Source organism: Poromitra crassiceps (genome assembly GCF_964638095.1).
Source record: "Poromitra crassiceps genome assembly, chromosome: 1".
Taxonomy (NCBI): Eukaryota; Metazoa; Chordata; class Actinopteri; order Beryciformes; family Melamphaidae; genus Poromitra; species Poromitra crassiceps.
Window position 1 is genome coordinate 117,519,149 of NC_139623.1, and position 25,102 is coordinate 117,544,250.

General features: G+C 45.4%; 1 protein-coding gene across 2 annotated transcripts in view; it reads left to right on the forward strand.

The window, feature by feature from the left end:
- phf20l1 (PHD finger protein 20 like 1) overlaps positions 1 to 25,102 on the forward strand; it is a 132,528-nt gene that overhangs the window by 15,259 nt on the left and 92,167 nt on the right. For both annotated transcript variants that reach the window (XM_083642906.1, XM_083642907.1), the window contains exons 4-6: positions 6,034 to 6,118; positions 16,422 to 16,510; positions 22,047 to 22,235. In XM_083642906.1, the coding sequence (XP_083499032.1) occupies positions 6,034 to 6,118; positions 16,422 to 16,510; positions 22,047 to 22,235 (363 nt within the window). The remainder of the gene's footprint in view (positions 1 to 6,033; positions 6,119 to 16,421; positions 16,511 to 22,046; positions 22,236 to 25,102) is intronic.

Consider the following 25,102-nt stretch of genomic DNA (forward strand, 5'->3'; position numbering starts at 1 on the left):
AACCCTCTTGATTCTTGGTATGAGGGGAACATAAGGAATGATGAGGTCAGATACGTAGGGCAGTGCAAACCTGTGTAATGACTTGTATGTTTGAATGATGAGGTCAGATACGTAGGACAGTGCAAACCTGTGTAATGACTTGTATGATGATGAGTGCAAACCTGTGTAATGACTTGTATGATGAGTGCAAACCTGTGTAATGACTTGTATGATGATGAGTGCAAACCTGTGTAATGACTTGTATGATGATGAGTGCAAACCTGTGTAATGACTTGTATGATGATGAGTGCAAACCTGTGTAATGACTTGTATGATGAGTGCAAACCCGTGTAATGAATTCTATGTTTGCAGAAGCATTTCATTCAAAGTCAGATTCGGCTTTAATTGGGAACCAGAGGAGCTATGTCAAAATGGGTGTAATGTGATCAAGTTTTCTATTTCAATCATGAGAGACTCGTAATATAATTTTAGCAAACTTTATTGAATCAGAATAGACAGTTTGAGTAGGTCATCGCTGACCTTTTTTCTTTGGGGGGGGTGGTCCCCTCCCGGGGGGGTCCTCCCTTCAACAACTGGGCTGCTGTCCTCATCAGCCATGCGTCCTACATCCATCCAGAGCAAGCTGCTATATTATCAGCCCAAAGATGCCTCCTTCCATGATTGGTAGGAAGCATTAATGCATTTCGTTGGTGGCGGTCTTCTCTCCCAATCCCCGTTTGGTGCCCATGCCCGGGCAATTTGCATATAACCCCATAAGTGTCCCTGCCATTGCTTAACCTCAGTCAGCCCACGTCCTGACAATTTGCACAACCCATCATCCCTGCATTCTGCTTAAACATCAGTCAGCCCATGTCCTGACAAGTCAGCCCCCGTCCTGACAATTTGCTCAACCCATTATCCCTGCATCCTGCTTAAACTTCAGTCAGCCCACGTCCTGACAAGTCAGCCAATGTCCCGACAATCTGCATAACCCATCATTCCGGCATTTGCATAAACCTCAATCAGCCCTTGGCCCCCTTTTCCTCATCTCTCCCCATCATCACATGACAGGATCCTGGTTCATCCTTCACTTCAAGACCACACTCCAGAAATGCAACATCCCTGCAGAGAACTATTCCAGTCACTCCTTCAGGATCGGAGCAGCCACATCAGCAGCCATGCAGGGGGCGTCCTCCGCCTCCCTTCAACAACTGGGGCGCTGGTCCTCATCCGCCTATGCACCTTTCATTCGACCAGAGCAAGACACCATATTATCAGCCCAAAGATCCTCCTTCCATGACTAAAGAGGCAACAAGCACTTCGTTGGTGGTGATCAAACTCTCCTTTTCCTCATCAATGCGCCCATGCCCAGGCTATCCACATCCACTCCCTTGCATCCCCGCTTTGCCTTAAAAAACCCCGGTCAGCCCCTCATCTCCCGACATGCCTAAATTCTCCCCCCGTCAGCCCACGACCTGACTAAAGCATACCCCAGGCGAGCTCCATGACCCCCGTTTTCACTCTCCCAGTTCCTGAAATAACTTTAAATTCCTTTGGGGGATGTCCTATCTCATACAGCACTGACGCCCCTCTCTCATAAGCAAGAGGAGCGTCACATCATGGAGTCATACGCCATACTCAAACTGTCTATTCTGATTCAATAAAGTTTGCTAAAATTATATTACGAGTCTCTCATGATTGAAGTGTAGTCATAGACTGAATTTCAATCATGGAAGACCAAATAAGGCATTACTAGAGCACCCCATGCCGTCATAACCCTCAGCCCAAATGACGTCACTAAATGACGTCTCCATCTCCGACGTCACCGTCTCCATGACGTCCCAAATGACATCAGTTATGACATCATAAATGACATCATAAATGACATCAGTTATGACATCATAAATGCCCTTCTCCCAAATGACATCAGTTATGACATCATAAATGACATCAGTTATGACATCATAAATGCCCTTCTCCTGGTACTATATAAAGCCCCCATCACCACAGCTTAAATCACACTTGTGCAGTCATCACTCACCTTGTGTCAGCATCACGCATTCATCCAGCATCTCCAGAGCAAAAAGCTTCAGCCCACCACCTCCCCAGATCACCACCAATGTCATGACTCCTGTTGGAAACAAATCCCCTTAGGGGGGATGTCCTATCTCATACAGCACTGACGCCCCTCTCTCATAAGCAAGAGGAGCGTCACATCATGGAGCTGTGCTGTGCCCGGCTATATGCTTTGCTGAAGCCACTGTGCTGTGACCAGGGAGGAGCTCTGCTGAAGCCACTGTGCTGTGACCGGGGTTATGCTTTGCTGAAGCCACTGTGCTGTGACCAGGGAGGAGCTCTGCTGAAACCACTGTGCTGTGACCAGGGATATGCTTTGCTGAAGCCACTGTGCTGTGACCGGGGAGGAGCTCTGCTGAAGCCACTGAGCTGTGACCAGGGATATGCTCTGCTGAGCCACTGCTGTGACCGGGATACAGTGTTGCCAGATGGCAAATGTTGAATTATCGTACCAGAGGGTCAAAATTATCGTTTTTGGAGTGAAATTATCGTACGCCCCCTCCCCAGCGCGGCGTGCCTTCGGCGCGCCTATGTCGGGGGGCTGCGGCTGATCACAGGCTACTTTTTGGACTTGGCATGATTTTTCAACACTGTGGTCTCAGCCTGCGTTGCAACAACAATAAAACACCCTGCACGTATTAGCTGCAAATATGTTTGTTTGAAGAGATGATTGTATAAACAGATAGAGTGATAGACGTAGGATTCGTCTAAGTGTCACGAAATGATGAGATTCTCGTACATTTGGGGGATTTGGGGATTATTGATCGTACATCGTACAGAGGTCAAAATTATCGTACAGGTACGATAATTATCATACGTCTGGCACCGCTGCCGGGATATGCTCTGCTGTAGCCACTGTGCTGTGACCAGGGATGTGCTCTGCTGAATCTACTGCGCCGTGACCGGGGAATGAGCTCTGCTGACCTGACGAGTTATGCATAACGGAAAGCCGGGTGATGCTGCACTGCACATTAAAGCCATGGTGGACTGGGAGGAGCACCTTTTGTTTATGATCGAGACTGAAGCTTCGTATGCATTTGCAATACCAGAGTAAATCTCGTAGAGGAAGATCGATTCCCTACTGGGAGAAAGTAGGGAACTCATGGTGCCTCTTTTCTGCAACCATTCACCTCTAGAATACCCCCCAAAAAAATTAATTCAAGCATATGCTGAAGCCAGAACCACCCGCGAGCATTTTTCGGTTGAAAAGATGTTTAAAAAAAAAACGTTTAGGGTCAACGTTGGAGAAAAAAAAAAAAACGTGCAAGGAAGGTTTGAAAGTGAAAGTTTTTTCACCCACTATTTGCAGACGTTTATTGAACGTTCAGATTTAGACCATATTTCACCAGGATCTTAAATTAAAATATCAGCGCGCACACGGGATTCGAACCCCGCTTTCCCACATTCAAGCCAGTCCGCTCTAGCGCTGAGCTATACATTTTCTTATATTTTGAAGGACAGGCAACAGCAGGACTGATGATTATCGCCATTTTGCCTGAAGCATGCGACGGGAGACGATAGTGTCGCATCTTGCGTTTGCAATGCGCATCTTTGGCAACGCTAGACCAGCCACGCGCATGCGCAGTATAGCATGGAAGGCCGGTGGCTAGCCAGGTAGCTAGCGCGCTACTCAGCATGGCCGGAAAAGTTTACAAGGGTTATACTTTATCTAAATGACTGGGATTGGATCGATGGATTGGATGCGTAAGAGAGGAAACATGCTATGAAAAAGAAAAGGTTGACTGGAAACTGGGACTAGAGGCATGTTGTTAAAAACCCGAATGGACACGGGAGAGGGAAGCGGCCGTATGCCGTATGCTAAGGGATTGGCACCCGGCCTGAAATGAGTGCAGCAGCAATGCCGCAACGTTGACTGAAACCAGGGACTAAATGCATGTTTGATAATACCCGACCGGACACGGGAGAGGGAAGCGGCCGTATGCAACAGGGCAGAGTTGCTCGGGGATTAGCACCCGGCCTGCAATGAGTGCGGCCGCCGGAAGAGATGCCGGCTGAAAAGGGGGGATACGACCTGAAACCTGGGGCAGGGCTGTTTGGGCTGCTGCCGTGGGGAGCGTGGGGCTCGCGAGCGTCCTCAGCCGGGCATCGATGTCGATGAGGGACCCGACCAGTGAAGACATCGTTGCGATCAGGGGATCTTGGAGGCCTGGAGGGGCTGGAGCCTTGGCGCGTCCGCCGAGGAGCCGGCGGTCGTGGTGCGCTTCGCTGGGCCTTTCTTGGAGGTGGACTTCTGGGCTCTTTTGCTGCGGCCACGGCCTCCGGAGTGCTGTGCGGACTGAGATCCGGGGGAGGTGGACTTCTGGGCTCTTTTGCCGCGGCCGCGGCCTCCGGAGTGCTGTGCGGACTGAGATCCAGGCGAGACGAGGACCTCCTTGACGTTGGATCTTTCTTTTGCGGCCGCGGCCCCTGGTGAGGGGAGCGTCCCATGAGACGCCTGTGACGCCCGGAGATGGAGCCTGGGGATTGGGGATTTGCCCGAGGCTGGCCGGGGCGTTGAATGTGCTCTGGAGGAAAGCGTCCACGGTGAAGCTGAAACTTTGCTGCTCGTTTTCGGACTCGGACATGGTGCTGGACTGAATGAAGCTTTTTGCTCTGGAGATGCTGGATGAATGCGTGATGCTGACACAAGGTGAGTGATGACTGCACAAGTGTGATTTAAGCTGTGGTGATGGGGGCTTTATATAGTACCAGGAGAAGGGCATTTATGATGTCATAACTGATGTCATTTATGATGTCATAACTGATGTCATTTGGGAGAAGGGCATTTATGATGTCATAACTGATGTCATTTATGATGTCATTTATGATGTCATAACTGATGTCATTTGGGACGTCATGGAGACGGTGACGTCGGAGATGGAGACGTCATTTAGTGACGTCATTTGGGCTGAGGGTTATGACGGCATGGGGTGCTCTAGTAATGCCTTATTTGGTCTTCCATGATTGAAATTCAGTCTATGACTACACTTGTTGTTAATATTCTAGCAGCATTTTGTATGACTTGAAGGTTCTAGAGTTTGGTAGCCTGGAAAACAGGACATTACAATAATTGAGTCTTGATTAAACAAATGCATGTACAAGGGTTTCAGCATCAGCCATGCTTAAAACGATGCATTTTGACATTTTGTGGAAAAATGCTATCTTGTGACACCCTTGATTTGAGTCAAAGAAGAGAGTTGGACTAAATGTAACGCCAAGATTTTTTACTTGGACAACTACATTTCCCAGGGAGAGGGTAGTGTAGGCACGTCATATGTTTAGAGTTATGTACTTATTTTGGAGGAGACACTTTCAGATGCAACTAACGATTATTTTCATAATCTATTAATCTGTCGATTATTTTCTCGATTAATCGATTAGTTGTTTGGTCTATAAAATGTCAGAAAATGGTAGCAAATGACGATCAGTGTTTCCCAAAGCCCAAGATGACGCCCTCAAATGTCTTGTTTTGTCCACAACTCACCTTTTCTCTTAAAATTTTACTCATAACGATTAATCAATTATCAAAATAGTTGTCGATTAATTTTCTGTCGATCGACTAATCGATTAATCATTGCAGCTCTACTTTCAGAATGCAAGAGTATGCAGGTGGTCTCCAAAGCAGCGGGTACGCATTCCAATGAGGGATCAATACTCTCACAAAGTAGTAAACTAATCATTTTGTCTCGATTTGGCCCAATTTGTCATTTTGTCTTCCTGTGTCAAATAGGAACTTAGGGTTGTTTTCATTGCCATTGATTACCTCAGAGAAGTCGGTAACCAAGTGTGTATGTTTGTAATTCATTAGGCTCATCATCATTGTATATTTGTAATTCATTAGGCTCATCATCATTCCATGCAGGACGAAAAACCTTACATTTGGATGAGTACCATTTGCAGTATGTAAGTGATCGTGTGTCTTTGTTGTGTGTGTGTGTGTGTGTGTGTGTGTGTGTGTGTGTGTTTGTGTGTGTGTAGGAGTTGCAGGATGGTGAAGAGGTTCTAGCTCGCTGGACAGACTGTCGCTACTACCCTGCTAAAATTGAAGCTGTTAACAAAGAGGGTGAGTACAGTTATACATACAGTACATAGTCCTATCAAATAGCATTTCAAAAAGCGGCATCCGCTCTTCGTCTGGATCTCAACTCCTCCGTTGAATCCCACTGTGCAGTCCAGGTGTGTAGCAGTTAGCAAACACTTTTCACCAGAGGATATTATATTAGAACTAGAACATGCTAAATTTCCCAACGAAAATTGTATTGTGCTTGCTGACCTCGCGACGCACCGCCCCCTTGCAATGCCCCTGCCCATGCAGCCCCAGTCAGCAATGTGTATAGCTAGGACGTCTCTAGGCGGTGTAGGTGTAGTAACTGGTTGCTAGGGTGTTTCCGGCTGGTCACTAGGGCATTTGTAGATGGTTGCTAGGCTGGACTAAGTAATTATGGCCGGGCCTATGTGAGTAGAAACGGGAGGAGCCAAGGAATCCAGGGGCGAAATAATTTTGATTGTAGACGGTACAGTTGAAAAGTGATGGACCAGGCGACCTCACTCTTCCGGTATGCGCAGGTGGAGGTAGGACACGTTCGGGAGCCTCGCTGTGAACATGCTTCCAAACGTTGCAAATTAATCAGTTTATCCTAAAGTTACTTTCAGCCACATAACTTCATAAAAATGCCGCCTAAACCTAAAACCAGGGCAGGAGACACTCTGAAAGACATTGAAGCACCTGCGGCTGATGGCAGCGCGAATGTTGCTACAGCTAATGCTAGCAGCATTAGCACTGAACTCACTCCTGCTCTATTGGAAAAGTTGCTGACTACGACCATCCGAAAAGAGATTTCAGAGTTAAGGTCTGAAATACTCTCCGAACTTCATAAGTCTCAAGCTGCAGTCAATAAGACCTTAGACGACCATGAGACCAGGATTTCAACAATGGAAACTGCGCTTTCTGAGAAAAATCAGCGTTTACAGCAGAAAACGGACGACCTGGAAAACCGTTCCTACAGGGTGAATCTGAGGGTGGTTGGCATACCCGAGGGATCGGAACAAGGCCAACCTACATACTTTATCTCATCTTTCTTCACCACACTGTTTGGCAAAGGAAAGCTATCCCGACCTCCGGTCATTGACCGTGCGCCACCGCCCGACCAACCCCCGCGACCCATGATTGTCCGGTTTCATCACTGCCAAGTGAAGGAAGAGGTCCTCCGTCTCGCCCGCAACCAACCAACATGACAAGCCTTCATTCAGCGGCTTCATTATCCGGATTTTCCCCGACCTCTCTGCTGAGCTTGCCCAACGACGAGGGAAATTCAAGGAAATAAAAGCCCAGCAATGTCATTACAAACTCACTACGACTACCTAAACGTCTACATCTCACTACAAACTTACTAAGACTATCCAAACGTCTACACCGGCCCCGAGAGGAGGTCATTTATTATTTGATTTTTTTTTTTTATCACTATAAGGACTACCTCACTCTATCACTCTACCCTTATCTCTAGGTCTAGTAGTTGATATTCACTGTTTGCTATCACTACTACTGTTTGTTTGTTTGTTTGTTTGTTGTTCTGTATTTCCCTACAACATGCATATTTACAGACCACGATTAGCTACTTGATATGTCATGCCAACCTGTGTGTGTGTGTGCGTGTGTGTGTGTGTGTGTGTGTGTGTGTGTGTGTGTGTGTGTGCGTGTGTGTGTGTGTGCGTGTGCGTGTGTGTGTGTGTGTGTGTGTGTGTACGTGTGTGTGTGTCTGTATTCGTGAGATGACAGCTACTCTAGCGAGACCATAATTTGTTTTCCCTTTCCATTGACACCCCCCCCATTCACCTGGTTCTCCATGGGTTCCATAGGCTATATATGCTCCAAAACTGACATCTGTAATGGTCTATTACCTTCTGTTTTTATTATTTACTCAATATTTTTTTAAATACTTCTCTATGAACCCATGACTATTTAACCTGCTCACACTGGGACTGATAAGTGACGTCAAATATTTGAGTATTCGATTGGCTGCCGCTGCTCTACTTCACCACGTCACTCTCTCCCGGTCCTGTGGTTTCATAGTCAGATTTTTTTTCTTTGCATTTTTTCACTATAGCTTGTATTTTTATGATTGGACGGTCTAATTATATCCCAAACTTAGCATCAGTATTAGTCCATGGGCCAAAGCCCAAAATTTCACTTATTGGTATCACTCAAAGTGGCAAAATCTAGTCACATTTTTACATGTGTACATGTCCATAGATGATATTTCGGTATGATAACCTTTGCTAAGTGGTAGCTTTGTCACAGTTATCAGCACATGAAGTTAACCACCCCCTACAATAAATTGGTATCTAGACGCTGGTGCATATCCTACTTTAGGCTCATTTTCAGGACCTTTACTCATGTTTTATGAAGGCATGTTTGGTCTAATTTTAAAGGGTAGACTCATAGGTTCATTTAAGCACAGTTGTGAGTTTGTCTAATAAACATAGAGGTCACATGGGCTCTTCAAAGTGTCAACAACATTAGTTTTTCCACCATTCCCGCCTAAACTATAGTCTTTATTTGAGCATTGTGACATGTAGGAACATCGCTGACACAAATAACAAAACCTGAAATACTCACAGGACTGTAACAATTCAGGAAATGTATAATCTTCCCATATTATCCCACCATGAAGGCTGATTGTGGGCCTTAAAGTTGAAGATGGGCCCGGGCCAGAATTTTCACTACGGTAATTGGTACCACCCAAGTTGGCAAATTCTAGTTTTGTATTTTGAAAAGGTCTGTACCTTTAGATGATATTTCAACTTGATAAACCTTCCCAAGTGGTATATTAGTCACAGTTAACTCTCAATGACACCAAACGTTGATCCAAAGAAAGAGACAATCGTGTCACTTTATTTGAACAGAACATGTGATAAAAAAAGAATCAAGAATTCTAACTTTCAATCATTTATTTAACCAATGATCTTTATCATCACCACTATCACAAATATAATATTAAACAATATTCATATTCTGTTTTATTCATCATCATCATTATCATCATAGTCATCCAGGGTCACGGCAACTTCTACATCCAGGGGGATCATACGGGTATCCGCCTCCTCATGGGAAGACTTTAGCTCTTCAACAACATTACAATCTTTTTTGTTGAGACAATAGCATGTCTCTCCACAGGTTGCAAATAGCTGCTTGTCCTGAAGCTTTGCCCAGTTCTGTGGCAGCTTTCACTGGTCCACGATGAATGTTATCAAGGCAGTTTTGCTGTCTGGATTACTTACTAACTAAAACACACATGCTTATCTTTTGTCAAATCGGATTGGACACTGGACATAAATGTTTCAATGTTAATGTGCACACACACACACACACACACACACACACACACACACACACACACACACACACACACACACACACACACACACACACACACACACACACACACACACACACACTTTTATTTGTATCCAAAAGTACTGTAGGGCAAATATTAGAGATCCAGATATTTTGGAAGAAAGTAGCAGTGCAGACACTGGATGCATGTGCTGTAAGCACAGGATAGTGTAGCGCATTGCTAGCTTATAATGAATCCAAGCAGACATAATGTAAACACACACACACACTTCTGCCTCTCTGTGCGTCACACACACACACACACACACACACACACACACACACACACACACACACACACACACACACACACACACACACACACACACACACACACACACCTCTGCCTCTTATTTAATGACTGTTGTTACTTCTCTTCAGTGCAATACGCCGGCATAAGACGTTCGCTCAGTCAAGTAACGTTATCGTTAGTTAGAGCAAAGACAGTTGAGTGCTAATTAGCCATGTTATGTTATCGATAACGTTAGCCTATGACAGTGTTTATTTTACGTTCATCCTCCTGCCGGTGGAAATGGTTTATGTCCGACACGATGTATGATGACGCAAGACGTTTAACGTACCTTGAATTTGGCAAATAAGGAAGGACGGGTGTTGTTCCTGCAGATGTGCTGATTCATGTTTGAGGTATTTCCCCCTCTATCACTGGCCATCCCTGCTTTTACCAAAAATATTCCCACACACCGCAGAGTTTGTCTTTTTCGACGGGGCCGCGGCCCACCGCCCGGGGGAACGTTCTGGGGATTCTCCTTCAGCAGCCATTATCACGTTGAATTACAATAGCCTACGCACGGGAGTAAACGATTGACTTGATGACTTCTTGACGATCACAGCTACACTGATTGCTGAGACTGGGCAGCTGGGGGGAGGGGCCACCTTACTGCACTCTGTCTGGGCACTTTCTCTCTCAGGGGGAAACAGGTGATACCGTGGGGAAGGTATGACGGCAAAACTTAGTGGTTTTGATACCGTGACTTTTTGAAACCGAGGTATACCTTCAAACCGGAAACCGCTGCATCCCTAATTCAGTTACTGAGTAACTGAAAGAGAGAGAAAGAGTAACTGTTACTCTTTCTCCTTCATGCAATGCTAGGTTCAACACCAGCAACCAGCAATCTCTCCAAAAGTCTTGCCATCATCTTTCAGCATGAGTGGTCTCCAATATCTTCAACTGCTAATGTTGATTTCTCTAACTCACTAGCGAGTGCAGCGGCTTTGTTGGTTTTCCGCAATGAGACATCTGGATTGAAAGTGACCAAGGCAGTGGACCATGAGCCAGGACATCTTCAATGTGCAGATCTTTACTTTGCGAAGCAATGATCATATGCCCAAAAATATTTCTATCTGCTTTCAAGAATATTTCTTAATTCTTAAATATATTTCTGCTTTTAAAAATATTTCTATCTGCTCCTTGTTTTGTGTTTGGTTTCGAGAAGGGAGAAGCCAGCACTTCAAATGTCTTTTCATATGATTTAATTATCCTCAAACCTGGGCAACAGACAACGAACGTTTCAGTCAAAGACCTTCCTCAGCGTTGTGCTGTGTCAGGCAAAAAAAGACGGCTAAATACAATCAAGCCGGAAGTACAATCAATTCGAAAATAAAACATTTTACAACACAATAAGCCTTACCAGTAGAAGCAAGGATCTGATAATCAAGAATTAGAAAAACATTTAGAATAATAACTTTACAATAATCACAAGTACAAGTGTTGTATAAACAATTATACAATCAAAGCGGAAGTACTTCACAATAAGGCTCTGTATAAAGAACCTCACAATACCACAACGTAGAATGGGCTCAAGTGCGAACCAGGGCTGGAAGCCCCATTTACTGTAAGAGGAGGTTGGTTAACCTTACTTGTAGTAAACAAATAAAAAGGTCCTATTGTTCTCAGTACAACTGATAGGATCATAAATACATTAGGAATATATCAAGAATAGAAAATAGAAAATATAATTTTAAAAAGGTTTTAAAGAAAACAGCTAAGAAGTAGCTCCTCATTGAGGCCTTTAGGGTGTTCTGTTTGCAGTTCGTGAATCCAAAATATTGGAAATTAGCTGTGTTCTTGAGGAATCCACGTCAAAGTCCTGACATTTACTGTAAATCTGAGTAATTCCTCATATCTTCTCACATACCCATGCAGTTCCATACAAGGCAAAAAGGCCAGCTGTAGACTCCAATTTTCCTCCCTTTCTATTGGCTGAGCTCTTGATCTGTGACGTAGCTCGATCAGTGATGTCACCAAACCCAGCTCGCCCATCTCTCGTGCCTAGGCCCCTCCCAGCCAAAGTTTATAAAAGTGGCTGCACACCATGCTGGGACTATGGAGTGTGGAGAATTGTTGAATAGAGAGAGAAAGAGAGATTTGTGGAGCGTTTTGATTAGACTGCATAGTGTAAGTTGTAGTATTTAGTAGTTTCAATCATGAGAGACCAGAGGGTAAGGTTAATCAGCAAGCTTTATTAAAGTATGGCATGGCGATAAGATTCATGGCCTGAAGCGGTATGGCATTAATTCTGATGGCGTGGCAGCATGGCAACTGATTCTTTGGCGTAGTGACTCCGTGGCAAGATGCCTCTCTTCTTGAGGCGGGAGGGCATCTGCTCGGGCTAGAATAGAGAACCCCCCCCCCCGTAGGGGATTCTTCAGGAGTCAATACATTGGTGGTGGACTGGGGAGGTGGGTGGGGTGAAACGCGGCTTCCAGAGAAGGAATTAGATCAGCTCAAGTGCAGGGGCTAGAGGTCAGGGAAAGAGGACGGTGGTGCCCAGTAGGGCTGTCCCAAACGATTATTTTCTTATCGATTCGACTAACGATTATTTTTTCGATTAGTCGATTAATCTAGCGATTATTTTCTATTAAAATTTTTTATTATATAACAATAAATTTACCCAAAACAAATAAATAAACAAAAACTTCTCAATTTCAGTATTTCATTTAACCATCTCATTCTCGTTTGGGGAAAAACTCTTCCACACTGCTTTGCTTCCTGAAAAGAGAGAGAGATAAATAATAATATAATACTGTAGGGAGGGACATATTTAAAATTAGTCTAAGTCTAATTTCCATGTCTGTTATTATGATATGATCATATGAATTATTATTATTATTAATATGAATCTTATTATTATATAATAGATAGTGCCTGCCTATTTGTCAGTTGCCTGCTCTCATCACGAAAATACTGGACCACCTGACACATAGATTAAATTGATCATCATCATGATTCATCACTGTATGTATGAACCCTTTCCCTAAACTGAGGAGGATCAGTATTTTTACAGGACATGGATTTATTTAATCACTCGAGTAATGTGCATTGTGCAGCTAACTCAGCCAAATGTATGTTTGCATCAGTGTGGGGGTAAGGAAATAAATAATACAAACGATTTACAGACTAACAGTCACAGACTGTAACAATGGTCTGTAACGTTAGTTTTGATCTCATCTTACATGGCCGTGAACCCAAACAGAAGAATGTAAAAAGCCGAATAGCACTGTTAAATGATGCACGCAGTAAATTAACGTGAGCAGCAACAGACTAACAATGGTCTGTAACGTTAGTTTAATCAATTTTCTACATGTTAGCCGTGAAAGCAAACGGAAATATGTACGTTAACGTTAAACGGCCGAATAACACCGTTAAATGGTGTAATGTTATGTTCGCTGCGGTGCAGAAATGACTACTTTTTCCGGCCATCGCTGCCATCTTTTTTGTTTTGTGACGTGTCGACGCACGTAGCGTGCGTCGACAAGGGGGAAAAGACCTAGCCATAATAATACTAAGAAAATCCTAGCACTAAGTTATTTTCTCATTCCGGGGGGAGTGTTTGAAGGCCAATAAAGTAGTCTATCAGGCATTGACATTTCTTATAGAAACGGCCTACGGAGCCCCTGAGAGTGAATTACATTTTTTCAAGCTTAAGAAAAAAGACAAGGTCTCTAAGCCAAATGGTGGATGATGGAGGCTTAGGGGACTTCCAATCTAACAGTATATCTTGCGACGAGCCAATAGTGATGCATAGGCCACAATATCAGCTTGTTTAATGGTTAGAGTAGTGTGGTCTTCTGGAGCCCCAAATAGTGAGATGAAGGTACAGGGCTGTAAATCCTTTCCTAAAATGTCTGACATGGTTCTAAAAACAGAGGTCCAAAAATTACTTAGTTTGGGACAGAAATAAAACATATGAGACAAGTCTGCAGGAGTGTTGTTGCAGCGGTCACATCTGTTGTCAACATTCGGGTATATCTCGGCCAGCCTGGCCTTGCTAAAGTGGGTACGATGCAGGACCTTAAACTGTATAAGCCCGAGGCGTGCACATGATGTTGATGAATGTATCCTATCAACAGCTGTATCCCAAAACTCATCTGTAAGTTCTGACCCCAACTCGGCTTCCCAGGCTAATTTATTTTTCCAAAGAGTATGAGTGTCAAATGACATGAGGTGATCGTACATTTGTGAAATGATACGCCTTTGATTGGGCAGGATTTCCAGACATCTGTCCCAAGGTAGTCTGGGAGGTACATGTGGAAAAGATGGGAACCGGGCCTGAACAAAATGTCTCACCTGAAAGTACCGAAACTGGTCAATTCCAGATAAAGCATATTTATCCTTCAAGTTCTGAAAGCTAGAGAAAACATCAGATTGATACAGATCTTTGACAGACCCAATCCCCTTTCTGTCCCACACGAGAAAAGCATTATCAATCATAGAGGGAGGAAACATATGATTGTTTGATAGTGGGGTCAGAGCGGATGGAGATTTAAATTTAAAGTGTCGCCGAAACTGAAACCAAATTTTTAGGGTGGAAAGTACAATTGGGTTGGACGTATGTCGAGACGGGGACAGAGGTAAAGATGAGCATAATAAAGCTGGAAGTGATGTCGACCGGCAAGATTTGGCTTCTAACAGACACCAGTTAGTCTGGGGTGCATGCATCCAAAATGTCAGTTTATGTATATTAGCTGCCCAGTAGTTGTACAGGAAATTAGGAAGACTGAGCCCGCCTAGGTGCCGGTTCCCCTGAACCACTGTTCTGCTGATCCTAGGGACCCTGCTGCCCCAGATAAATGATGTAATGGCTTGATTTATAGAATGAAAAAATGATTTGGGAATGAAAATGGGAAGACATTGAAAGAAATAGAGGAATTTAGGCAAGGTATTCATTTTCACACATTGTATTTTACCGACCAATGATAGAGGCAGGTTATTCCATCTTTGGAAGTCAAGCTTCGTCTGGGACAATAGAGGGGTCAAATTGGCTTTAAGAAGTAAGTCCAAACAGCGGGTTATATTAACACCAATATATTTGAAGCCGGGTTTAGTTAGATTAAAGGGTATACTAGCTGACTGGATCCGTAGGGCTGGGGTGTTGACGGGAAAACATACGCTCTTTTGGATGTTAAGCTTGTAGCCCGAAATAGAGCCAAAGCTTTCCAAAATGAACAGGATCCCTGGGATGCTTACCACAGGGTCAGTCACATACATTAAAAGATCGTCCGCATATAGGGACACTCTATATTCTGTACCCTCACGCTTAATACCGCAAAAAGCAGGGGAAGCCTTAAGTGCAATAGACAGAGGTTCGATAGCTAGGGCAAAAAGAAGGGGACACAAAGGACAACCCTCGCGTGTTCCACGTGACAGCGGGAAGTATGTAGACCAATTGTTATTAGTGCTAATATATGCTTCAGGGGAAGAGTACAAAAGACGTATCCATTTGCAGAACCCATCACCAAAACCAAACTTTTGTAATTTTGTGAATAAATACCCCCATTCAACTCTGTCAAATGCCTTCGGGATTGCATATCTCTTTAAGGTATTCCATATCTGCTCTACTTGCATAATGGCTTTTTGGCATGTACGTACGTATGTATGTATATGTAGGCCATCTAATTGTGTGTATGTCTGTATGGATGCCCGAATGTTTATGTGTATTTAGGTATGAGTGTATTTGTGTATGTATGTACATTTCTATGTGTGTGTATGTGTCTGTATATGCATATATATAGATATATATATGTATTTTTCCTCATTACTATTTCATTCCCATTGTTGTATTATAGACGCTCAATCTTTTGACATGTGTAAGGATTTACTACCTTAATTTTATTTATTTCTTTGACATTGAAGCTGTATACTGCCAGAGTTCTGGCACATTTACTTTCACAAAGATGCGTCTATTTAACGCAGTATATACTTTTCACATCCCTATAATAATAGTATAGTAGGAGTAGTAGTGGTGGTAGTGACAACTCAGAATTTTTTTTATGTTTGAATGATTTCTCTAAATGTTTCAGAATTGATGTCAAACTTTGAAGCAGTTTTTCTCAAAAACATAGTTTGGAAACAGTCAAGACATAACCCGGTGTATCTCACTCAATCTTTGGAGTACAAAAATCATTTGTATATCCCCAGAAAGCTTACATTCTCCTCTTTCCAAAAGTGTATTATACTCAAAATGGGTTTTCGGGGTCAATGTGACTCAAAATGATGGTGCAGGTCACATAGTGTCTGTGCTTATTGGTGACCACAGGACGCAAGTTGCACCTACAAACTTGATTCAGAGGGAAGTCAATGTCTCAATTGAAATTATACCAAGGGCTTCACTCTTCAGTTATACAACGCTATATTAGCTAAATTATTCCACTCCTCACAACCAATTGGGTGCTCAGCTGGCCAAATGCGCACCGCTGGCACTGTGTTCAAACTGGACTTATTTCACTGATTACTTCTGATATTATTTGACCTCTCAGACATACGGCTAGCCCGCTCTGGGTCAATTGGCTCTCCTTGGGATTCAAACTGTCCCATAGACATCTTGCTTGATGTTGACTTATTTTTGGTGTACATGTTGGTGGTGGATTTTACATTCCTGACCCCAACGTGGCCTATCTAATCTAAGTGTGTTTTTGTGTACGCGCGTGTGCATGCGTGTGTGTGTATATGCAGGTACTTATCGGGTGCAGTTCTATGATGGAGTGGTGCGCTGTGTAAAGAGGATCCACATCAAGTCAATGCCAGAGGATGCCAAAGGACAGGTCAGAGTTTTATCTATTATTTGTTTAATCTCTTGATCTTTTTTGCTATAAGACCAAGCTAAAAATTACGTTGCATTGGCTATGTGAATGGCAAGTTATTCAGGGGAAAGTTTGTTTGTTACACAAATATGACAGAGTTTCCACACCTTTATACAATGAATTATACCTCCGCCGGCGATAGTCGGGCCGGAGGCATTATGGTTTCTGGTTGTCCGTACGTCCGTCTGTACAGGTGTACGTCCATCCAATGCTCGTGAATGCGATACCTCAGGAACGTCTTCACGGAATTTCTTCAAATTTCGCTCAAACCTCCACTTGGACTCAACAATGAACTGATTAGATTTGGGCGGTCAAAGTTCAAGGTCACTGTGACCTCACGACCGCCATTTTCAAGCTCGTTAACGCAATATCTCAGGAACACCTTTGACGGAATCTATTCAAATTTGTCTCAAACCTCCACTTGGACTCAAGGATGAACTGATTAGATTCTGGTGGTCAAAGGTCAAGTTCGGGGCTAGGGAAAATGAGACGTAGCTAGGGATAGGAAGGGAGATACATCTAACTGCAGCGCTGGAGTGCCCATCGCCCTGCTCACCGTGTATGTTCTCAGACCCGGAAGTGTACACATACAGACCGAAAGTGTACGCGTACAGACCGACGCATGCAGGTGAGCACCACAGTGGCCAAACACTGATGTTAGCTATAGCTAGTAGGGATGGGCATTTCTAGCAAAAACACTAGTTGGAATTCGCTGGGCAAAAGTCAACTTTTCGACTTTTCGTCGAAATGTAGAGTCAAATTTTACATGGTCTCCCCTGATTCTAAGTATAGTTGAATCTCTTGGTTTGACCAAGTAAAACAATTTTTATAAGCATTTTACGCAAGGTCTATGGAAAAATTAATGGTGGAAGAAATCCCATGGACAGGGAAAGGGGGTGACTTTGGCACTCTTATTGTCAATAGGCAGCCAGACCTACATTAGCCGTTAGCAACGTTAGCATTAGCGTAGCGCTGAGATGTCCCAGGGGACAGTAGACAGAATATCAGCTTTTCTTCATGCAGTAACAAGCCTTGAAACGTTTTCCTTGTGGCTGAGTGTTGCTGTAATATAGACAGTTTAAGACCATTCCTACTACATTTCTAGCGTTTCTAGAGCTACTGAGTGCGGCACTACTATCAGCTGAGCCTAGAGCCATTCTGCTCCAGTGGGCACTGCGCAGCTCTGGTGCGCAGCTCCTACGGCAACGTCACATGGACAAACTACATGTCATTCTTAAAGAGACAGGCGTGGGTAAAAATAAAAAACTATAAATAATTAAAAATATATATATTTTTGACTTTCAATAATAAAAGTCGATCTTGATAATAAAAATGAAAATTCGAAATTCGTTGCCCATCCCTAATAGCTAGATAGCAAATTAAGTCCGCAAAGTGTGGACCACTGGGCCAGCAAGGTCCAGCCAGTGGGTAACGTAGGTCCCTGGAGGACAATGTCCTGGCGGGGCGGGGGTCTGTGTGTAGCCTGGGGAGGGGTGCTGCTAATAGTGGGTATGCAGTTGGGCAGATTCATGGAAGGTGGGTCAGGTGGTCTTCCCTGGAGAAGGGGCCTCTAAGACAGGGTAGAAGGGGGCTGGAGGACACTTATTTTTGCCTCCCAAAATCTTTTTTCTGAAATAGTTGATGTGGCTCACATGCCTTTTATACCATCTGACCACAAAGCAGTGGTTTGCTCAACATCTCTCAAAGCCGAACCTAGCAATAGCACCTTATTACACAGTAATGCATTTATATCACAGTTTAAGCCTCAACTAGTAGAATTTATTAATTTAAACCAGGGTTCCGTTGATGATCCGAGAGTGCTTTGGAATGCTGTCAAAGGTTTCATAAGGTCCAACACCATTTTGTTTTGCTCCTCTCGGAATAAGGCCAGAACAGAGAAACTGCATCAATTGGAGTCTGAATTCGCCCGTTTGGACAATTCACTCCAACTCAATCATAGCGACAGCACGGCATTACAGCGCGACTTAGTGAAGAAAGAAATAAACTCCTTACTTAAATTGCGCTCAGAATTTCTTATTCATCGGGTCTGACAAAACTACTATTTTAACAGCGCAAGACCCAGCCATCTTTTGGCTTTGAGGGTCAGATCTAATGAGCAATTTGCTGATAATGCTGCTGTAAAAGCAATATTTTTATTTGCACAGAACCATTACAAGTCAATTCAACTTTTCGATCATTTTATGCTGATCTTTATAGCTCCGAAATTGCTAATGACAGCTGCTTGTGACTCATTTTTGAACGACCTACTCCTACCTAGTCTTAACGCGGATGAATCTGCCTCTCTAGATAAGCCCATCACTGCAATAGATGCGGAAGGGCAAGTCTCCTGGTAACGATGGGATACCGCCCGAGTGCTACCTTGTCTTTTAGGACATTTTGGGCCCTCTCTTACATGAAATGATTTTGTTATCTATAGAGAAAGGTTCCTTCGCTAGAGATGTCAATGTAGCCTTGATTTCGCTGCTGCTGAAAAAAAACAAGGACCCCATGGAGTGTGTGAGCTACAGGCCTCTTTCACTATTAAATTCGGACATGAAGCTCTACGCTAAGGTGCTTGCACGCCGATTAGAAACATACATGCTTAAGCTGGTTCACTGTGACCAGACGGGTTTTATTAAGACCAGGATGGCTTCAGATAACATGAGGAGATTGCTTCATTTTGGGGCTGCCGGATTTGAAACATACTCCGGTCTGTACGTGTACACTTCCGGATCTGAGAACGTACACAGTGGGCGGGGCGATGGGCGCTCCGGCGCTGCAGTTCGATGATATTGTAGGAAGGTCATAGAGACTCAGGGATTGAGGGGTGGGTAGAGGGAGTGGATAGGGGGCTCTGGGTGGTGGGAAGGACCGTGGTGAGGGGTAGGTCTAGTGGAAATGGGCCATAGCTAGGGATAGGAAGGTCGTAGAGCATTGGGGTTCGAGGGGTGGGTAGGGGGAGTGGTTGGGGGGATGTGGGGGGTAGGGGTAGGACCATTTTCCATGTTGAAAACAATTAGCCCTGTTGTTGAGGTACTCCCAAACATTGCCTAAAGTGCCATAAGGCTGAATGGCCACACCACTGCACTGTGGGCTGTATTTGTGCTTGTATGAGTCTGGACAGACATGGATGTAGACTGCTCTCTTGTTGGCGGAGGCATACAACTGCGATGCGGTTTTTCCAGTTTTGTATTATGGGTTATTGTGTTTTGTTCGATGACATGAAATTCCAATCTAAAGGATGGCTTTACAGATTATCAACCCACTTTTTATCATATATAATCTTGGTAATAAGCACATGGGAGTGGTTACCTTCTCTCTCTGTTTACCTCACGAAGAAAAATCCCCCCTTCCTCTGCCTGCAGAAACTCCGCCCCCACCAGCTGAAAGTCATTAACTCATTGAGTGCCAGCCACTTTTGGAAAACGGATGCTCCCAGTGCCAGCCCTTTCAGAGCGTTTTCAGTGATAACTCAAGACCCACAGAATATTGTGTGATATTACTATGTAAACACCGAACACGGCAAAAGAACGATGAGACTCTCTTGTATCATCAGCAAAAAAAAGTTTATTGATATCATTTTCCGTTCTTTAGTTATCAGCCGGAGAAGATAGGTTGATTTCACCAAAAACAGACGTTGCAAACTAGAAGCTGAGATAATGAGCCTTTTGTGAAATGAAGCATTTCAAGCACATCACTGACTCAGTCTGAAGCTAATATTTTCTGATGTAGTGACGTGGTGTAGTTGTGTGGTGCCCTGCGTGCCCCACCCCCCTCAACTGCAAACTCCTCCTCCGTGGGAGTGTCTCTGGTGGCTCTGCTCGAATCTCTGCTACCTGCGTCAGGCGACGAATCTCTTCCTGCTGGAGCTGGGATAAACTCATCCCCACACTAACACACAGCTTGCATGCTGGAGCTGGGAGAAACTCACCCCCACACTAACACACAGCCTGCATGCCAGAGCTTGGAGAAACTCATCCCCACACTAACACACAGACTAACGCACCCAGCGTCTATTTTCGGAGCGCTCCGCCGTTTTTGTGCGCCGGCTCCCAGCGCGACACCGAAAAGCCAAACCGGACTGCTGAGAATGGTTTGGCTTTTCGGTGTCGGGTGTCTCCTTTTCTGGCGGCTAATCGTGTGGAGAAACTATGCAGCAGAGACAGAGGGGCTCAGGTTTCTCTTTCATCACAGCTTCTTTGCTGTTTTTCCTTGCCTTTCTCTAATCTGGAGAGCGCTGTCGCCACCTGATGGGTCCGTAAAATACTTTATACACCTTCAACATCCCCCATATTTTTACAGGAGATGCATCAGGCTTTGATCCACGTCCCACCGTCAAAAAACGCAATTGACGACTTTAGTCGTCATTGGCACTCTACGTTACTATTTGAATTGACGACTATAGTCGTCATTGGCACTCAATGAGTTAAGGCTCGTTAAGGCTCTCCATGCCATTCTCCATGGATGTGCGCATACTTAAAAAATAAACAATAACAGCCGCCCTTGGAGACGATTCCGCGTCTCGAGCAGAACTTCCGCAGTTTCGTTGTGACGTAAAACGTGTCACAACAGAGCATTTTGCCAGAGGAGGAAATGGGAGCTCTCCGTGAGGAAAACGGAGAGAGAAGGTAAACACTGCCCATGTGCTTATATTACCCCATCCTTTAATCCTAAAAAAGCAGGCAGCCAAGGCACAAACAATACAATACAATACATGAATCAAAGAAAAACATCATAGAAAAGACACCATGTCAATTGAATCATTTAGACCAGGAGAGGCCATAGCTTGGCTCTCAGCCGCTGGATCTGTATATGGTGGTGCTGTATATGTCTGTGAAGTCCATCAGATAATTGTTCCCTTCACACCTCACCACCTGTTCCAGATTATCATCCTTTCTATTCTCTATATGAATGTTCCAGATTATCATCCTTTCTATTCTCTATATGAATGTTCCAGATTATCATCCTTTCTATTCTCTATATGAATGTCTTGACTGGTTTCACATCTCATTGTTGCCCTGACGAAGGCCCATGTTGGGCTGAAACACGTTGGCAAGTTTGTATTGTTCTATTATGAACTAAGCATTTTAAATTAAATCTTTTTTAACCTTTGGAAGAGTGCCTTGGCTGCCTACTTTTTGCTGATCTTCTCCCCATATACCAAAGAGCACCTTCCTTCAGCTACTTTTTAACTTCCAAGAACAACGCTGCCCTCCTGCTCTGTTTCATTGACCATTCTTTAATCCATTTGAATTGAGACTGCAGCACCACAAAATGCAGAACAATTGAGGGAGGTTGCATACTTTCTGATAGCACTGTATAGTTTATATGCTGTATACAGACAGTATAGCTCATAGCTTAGCCTAAACTGTAAAAATGTTCCATGACTCATTTATGCAGCCAATGCAACCACATCCAAAGGCACCGGTTTGACTATACAGTCTGAGTATAGTTCTAACTGTTGATATTAACTGTAATAACAGTATAACTCGAACAGGATTGGGTTGCTCTCGTGGAGGCAGCCACAGCAGCCTGGTCCGGAAACTCCAGTAAACCCAGAACCAGCAACAACAGCAGCCGCTGCCGACGTGAGGCCCAGGGAGAGGAGCAGCAGGCGGAGGAAGAGGAGACAGAGGAGGAGAGAGAGGGAGGAGAGGAAGAGGAGAAAGAACCCTGTCCCATCCAGGTAACTGACCCCTCCATCATGACCATGGTCTGTCCAGTCCAGGTAGCTGACCCCTCCAACATGACCATGGTCTGTCCTGTCCAGGTAGCTGACCCCTCCAACATGACCACAGTCTGTCCCATCCAGGTAGCTGACCCCTCCATCATGACCATGGTCTGTCCAGTCCAGGTAGCTGACCCCTCCATCATGACCATGGTCTGTCCAGTCCAGGTAGCTGACCCCTCCAACATGACCACAGTCTGTCCCATCCAGGTAGCTGACCCCTCCATCATGACCATGGTCTGTCCAGTCCAGGTAGCTGACCCCTCCATCATGACCATGGTCTGTCCAGTCCAGGTAGCTGACCCCTCCATCATGACCATGGTCTGTCCAGTCCAGGTAGCTGACCCCTCCAACATGACCATGGTCTGTCCTGTCCAGGTAGCTGACCCCTCCAACATGACCACAGTCTGTCCCATCCAGGTAGCTGACCCCTCCAACATGACCACGGTCTGTCCCATCCAGGTAGCTGACCCCTCCAACATGACCATGGTCTGTCCAGTCCAGGTAGCTGACCCCTCCATCATGACCATGGTCTGTCCAGTCCAGGTAGCTGACCCCTCCAACATGACCATGGTCTGTCCTGTCCAGGTAGCTGACCCCTCCAACATGACCACAGTCTGTCCCATCCAGGTAGCTGACCCCTCCAACATGACCACGGTCTGTCCCATCCAGGTAGCTGACCCCTCCAACATGACCATGGTCTGTCCCATCCAGGTAGCTGACCCCTCCAACATGACCATGGTCTGTCCAGTCCAGGTAGCTGACCCCTCCATCATGACCGTGGTCTGTCCAGTCCAGGTAGCTGACCCCTCCATCATGACCATGGTCTGTCCAGTCCAGGTAGCTGACCCCTCCAACATGACCATGGTCTGTCCTGTCCAGGTAGCTGACCCCTCCAACATGACCACAGTCTGTCCCATCCAGGTAGCTGACCCCTCCAACATGACCACGGTCTGTCCCATCCAGGTAGCTGACCCCTCCAACATGACCATGGTCTGTCCCATCCAGGTAGCTGACCCCTCCAACATGACCACGGTCTGTCCCATCCAGGTAGCTGACCCCTCCAACATGACCACAGTCTGTCCAGTCCAGGTAGCTGACCCCTCCAACATGACCATGGTCTGTCCAGTCCAGGTAGCTGACCCCTCCAACATGACCATGGTCTGTCCCATCCAGGTAGCTGACCCCTCCAACATGACCATGGTCTGTCCCATCCAGGTAGCTGACCCCTCCAACATGACCATGGTCTGTCCCGTCCAGGTAGCTGACCCCTCCAACATGACCATGGTCTGTCCCATCCAGGTAGCTGACCCCTCCAACATGACCATGGTCTGTCCCGTCCAGGTAGCTGACCCCTCCATCATGACCATGGTCTGTCCTGTCCAGGTAGCTGACCCCTCCAACATGACCACAGTCTGTCCCATCCAGGTAGCTGACCCCTCCAACATGACCACAGTCTGTCCCATCCAGGTAGCTGACCCCTCCATCATGACCATGGTCTGTCCCGTCCAGGTAGCTGACCCCTCCAACATGACCACAGTCTGTCCCATCCAGGTAGCTGACCCCTCCAACATGACCACAGTCTGTCCCATCCAGGTAGCTGACCCCTCCAACATGACCACAGTCTGTCCTGTCCAGGTAGCTGACCCCTCCAACATGACCATGGTCTGTCCTGTCCAGGTAGCTGACCCCTCCAACATGACCACAGTCTGTCCCATCCAGGTAGCTGACCCCTCCAACATGACCACAGTCTGTCCCATCCAGGTAGCTGACCCCTCCAACATGACCACGGTCTGTCCTGTCCAGGTAGCTGACCCCTCCAACATGACCACAGTCTGTCCTGTCCAGGTAGCTGACCCCTCCAACATGACCATGGTCTGTCCCGTCCAGGTAGCTGACCCCTCCAACATGACCATGGTCTGTCCCATCCAGGTAGCTGACCCCTCCAACATGACCATGGTCTGTCCCATCCAGGTAGCTGACCCCTCCAACATGACCATGGTCTGTCCTGTCCAGGTAGCTGACCCCTCCAACATGACCATGGTCTGTCCTGTCCAGGTAGCTGACCCCTCCAACATGACGAGCCAAGTTTTGAGGAAGTCGCAGAGTTCACTAGTCAGCCTAGGTGACATGTTCAGTGGGTGAAGTGCTTTAGTATTTTGCACTAGGCTTGCCACGGTAGTATGTGTTACCGGTGTTACACGGTGGTGAGGCATACACCGATTACATAACATGCCATATATATATATATATATAGATATATATAGAGAGAGAGAGAGAGAGACAGACAGACCGGCCAGGGGAAATGTGGTTTTAAGAGAGCTAATTCTCCGCTAGCATTGATGCTAATACCATTAGCTAAACTTCTGCTAACATTGATGGAAAATAGTCAGCATTGATGACTTAGCTGTGATAAAAGCACATGCTACTCAACTCAGCTATCGTCATTGCCTGGCTTACTGCTGCTTGCTGGTAATGGCCAGAAAAAATCCCCAGATTTGTCGCTAACGACATTAGTTCATTTTCTCCAGGCGGAGAGTCTCTCCCCAGTGTGTAACGTTATGTGAGGCTGAGCTGACAGTGTTGCCAACGCTGAGAGCAGAGCAGCAGCAGCAGTAGGGAGGGGAGGGGAGGGGAAGGGGTTGACTGACTGGGGAAGAAAGGACAATGCAGTATGCAGAGTAGCCATTTTCACCGAAAACACGTCTCTTGCCAGAAAGCTGAGAAAAATTTATTTTTGTGGGAGCAATTCACCCCGCACTCAGAGAGTGGACGTGGCAGGTCACGCTCATCTTCCCTGGGGGGTTAAGGCTTCTGGAGCCGAG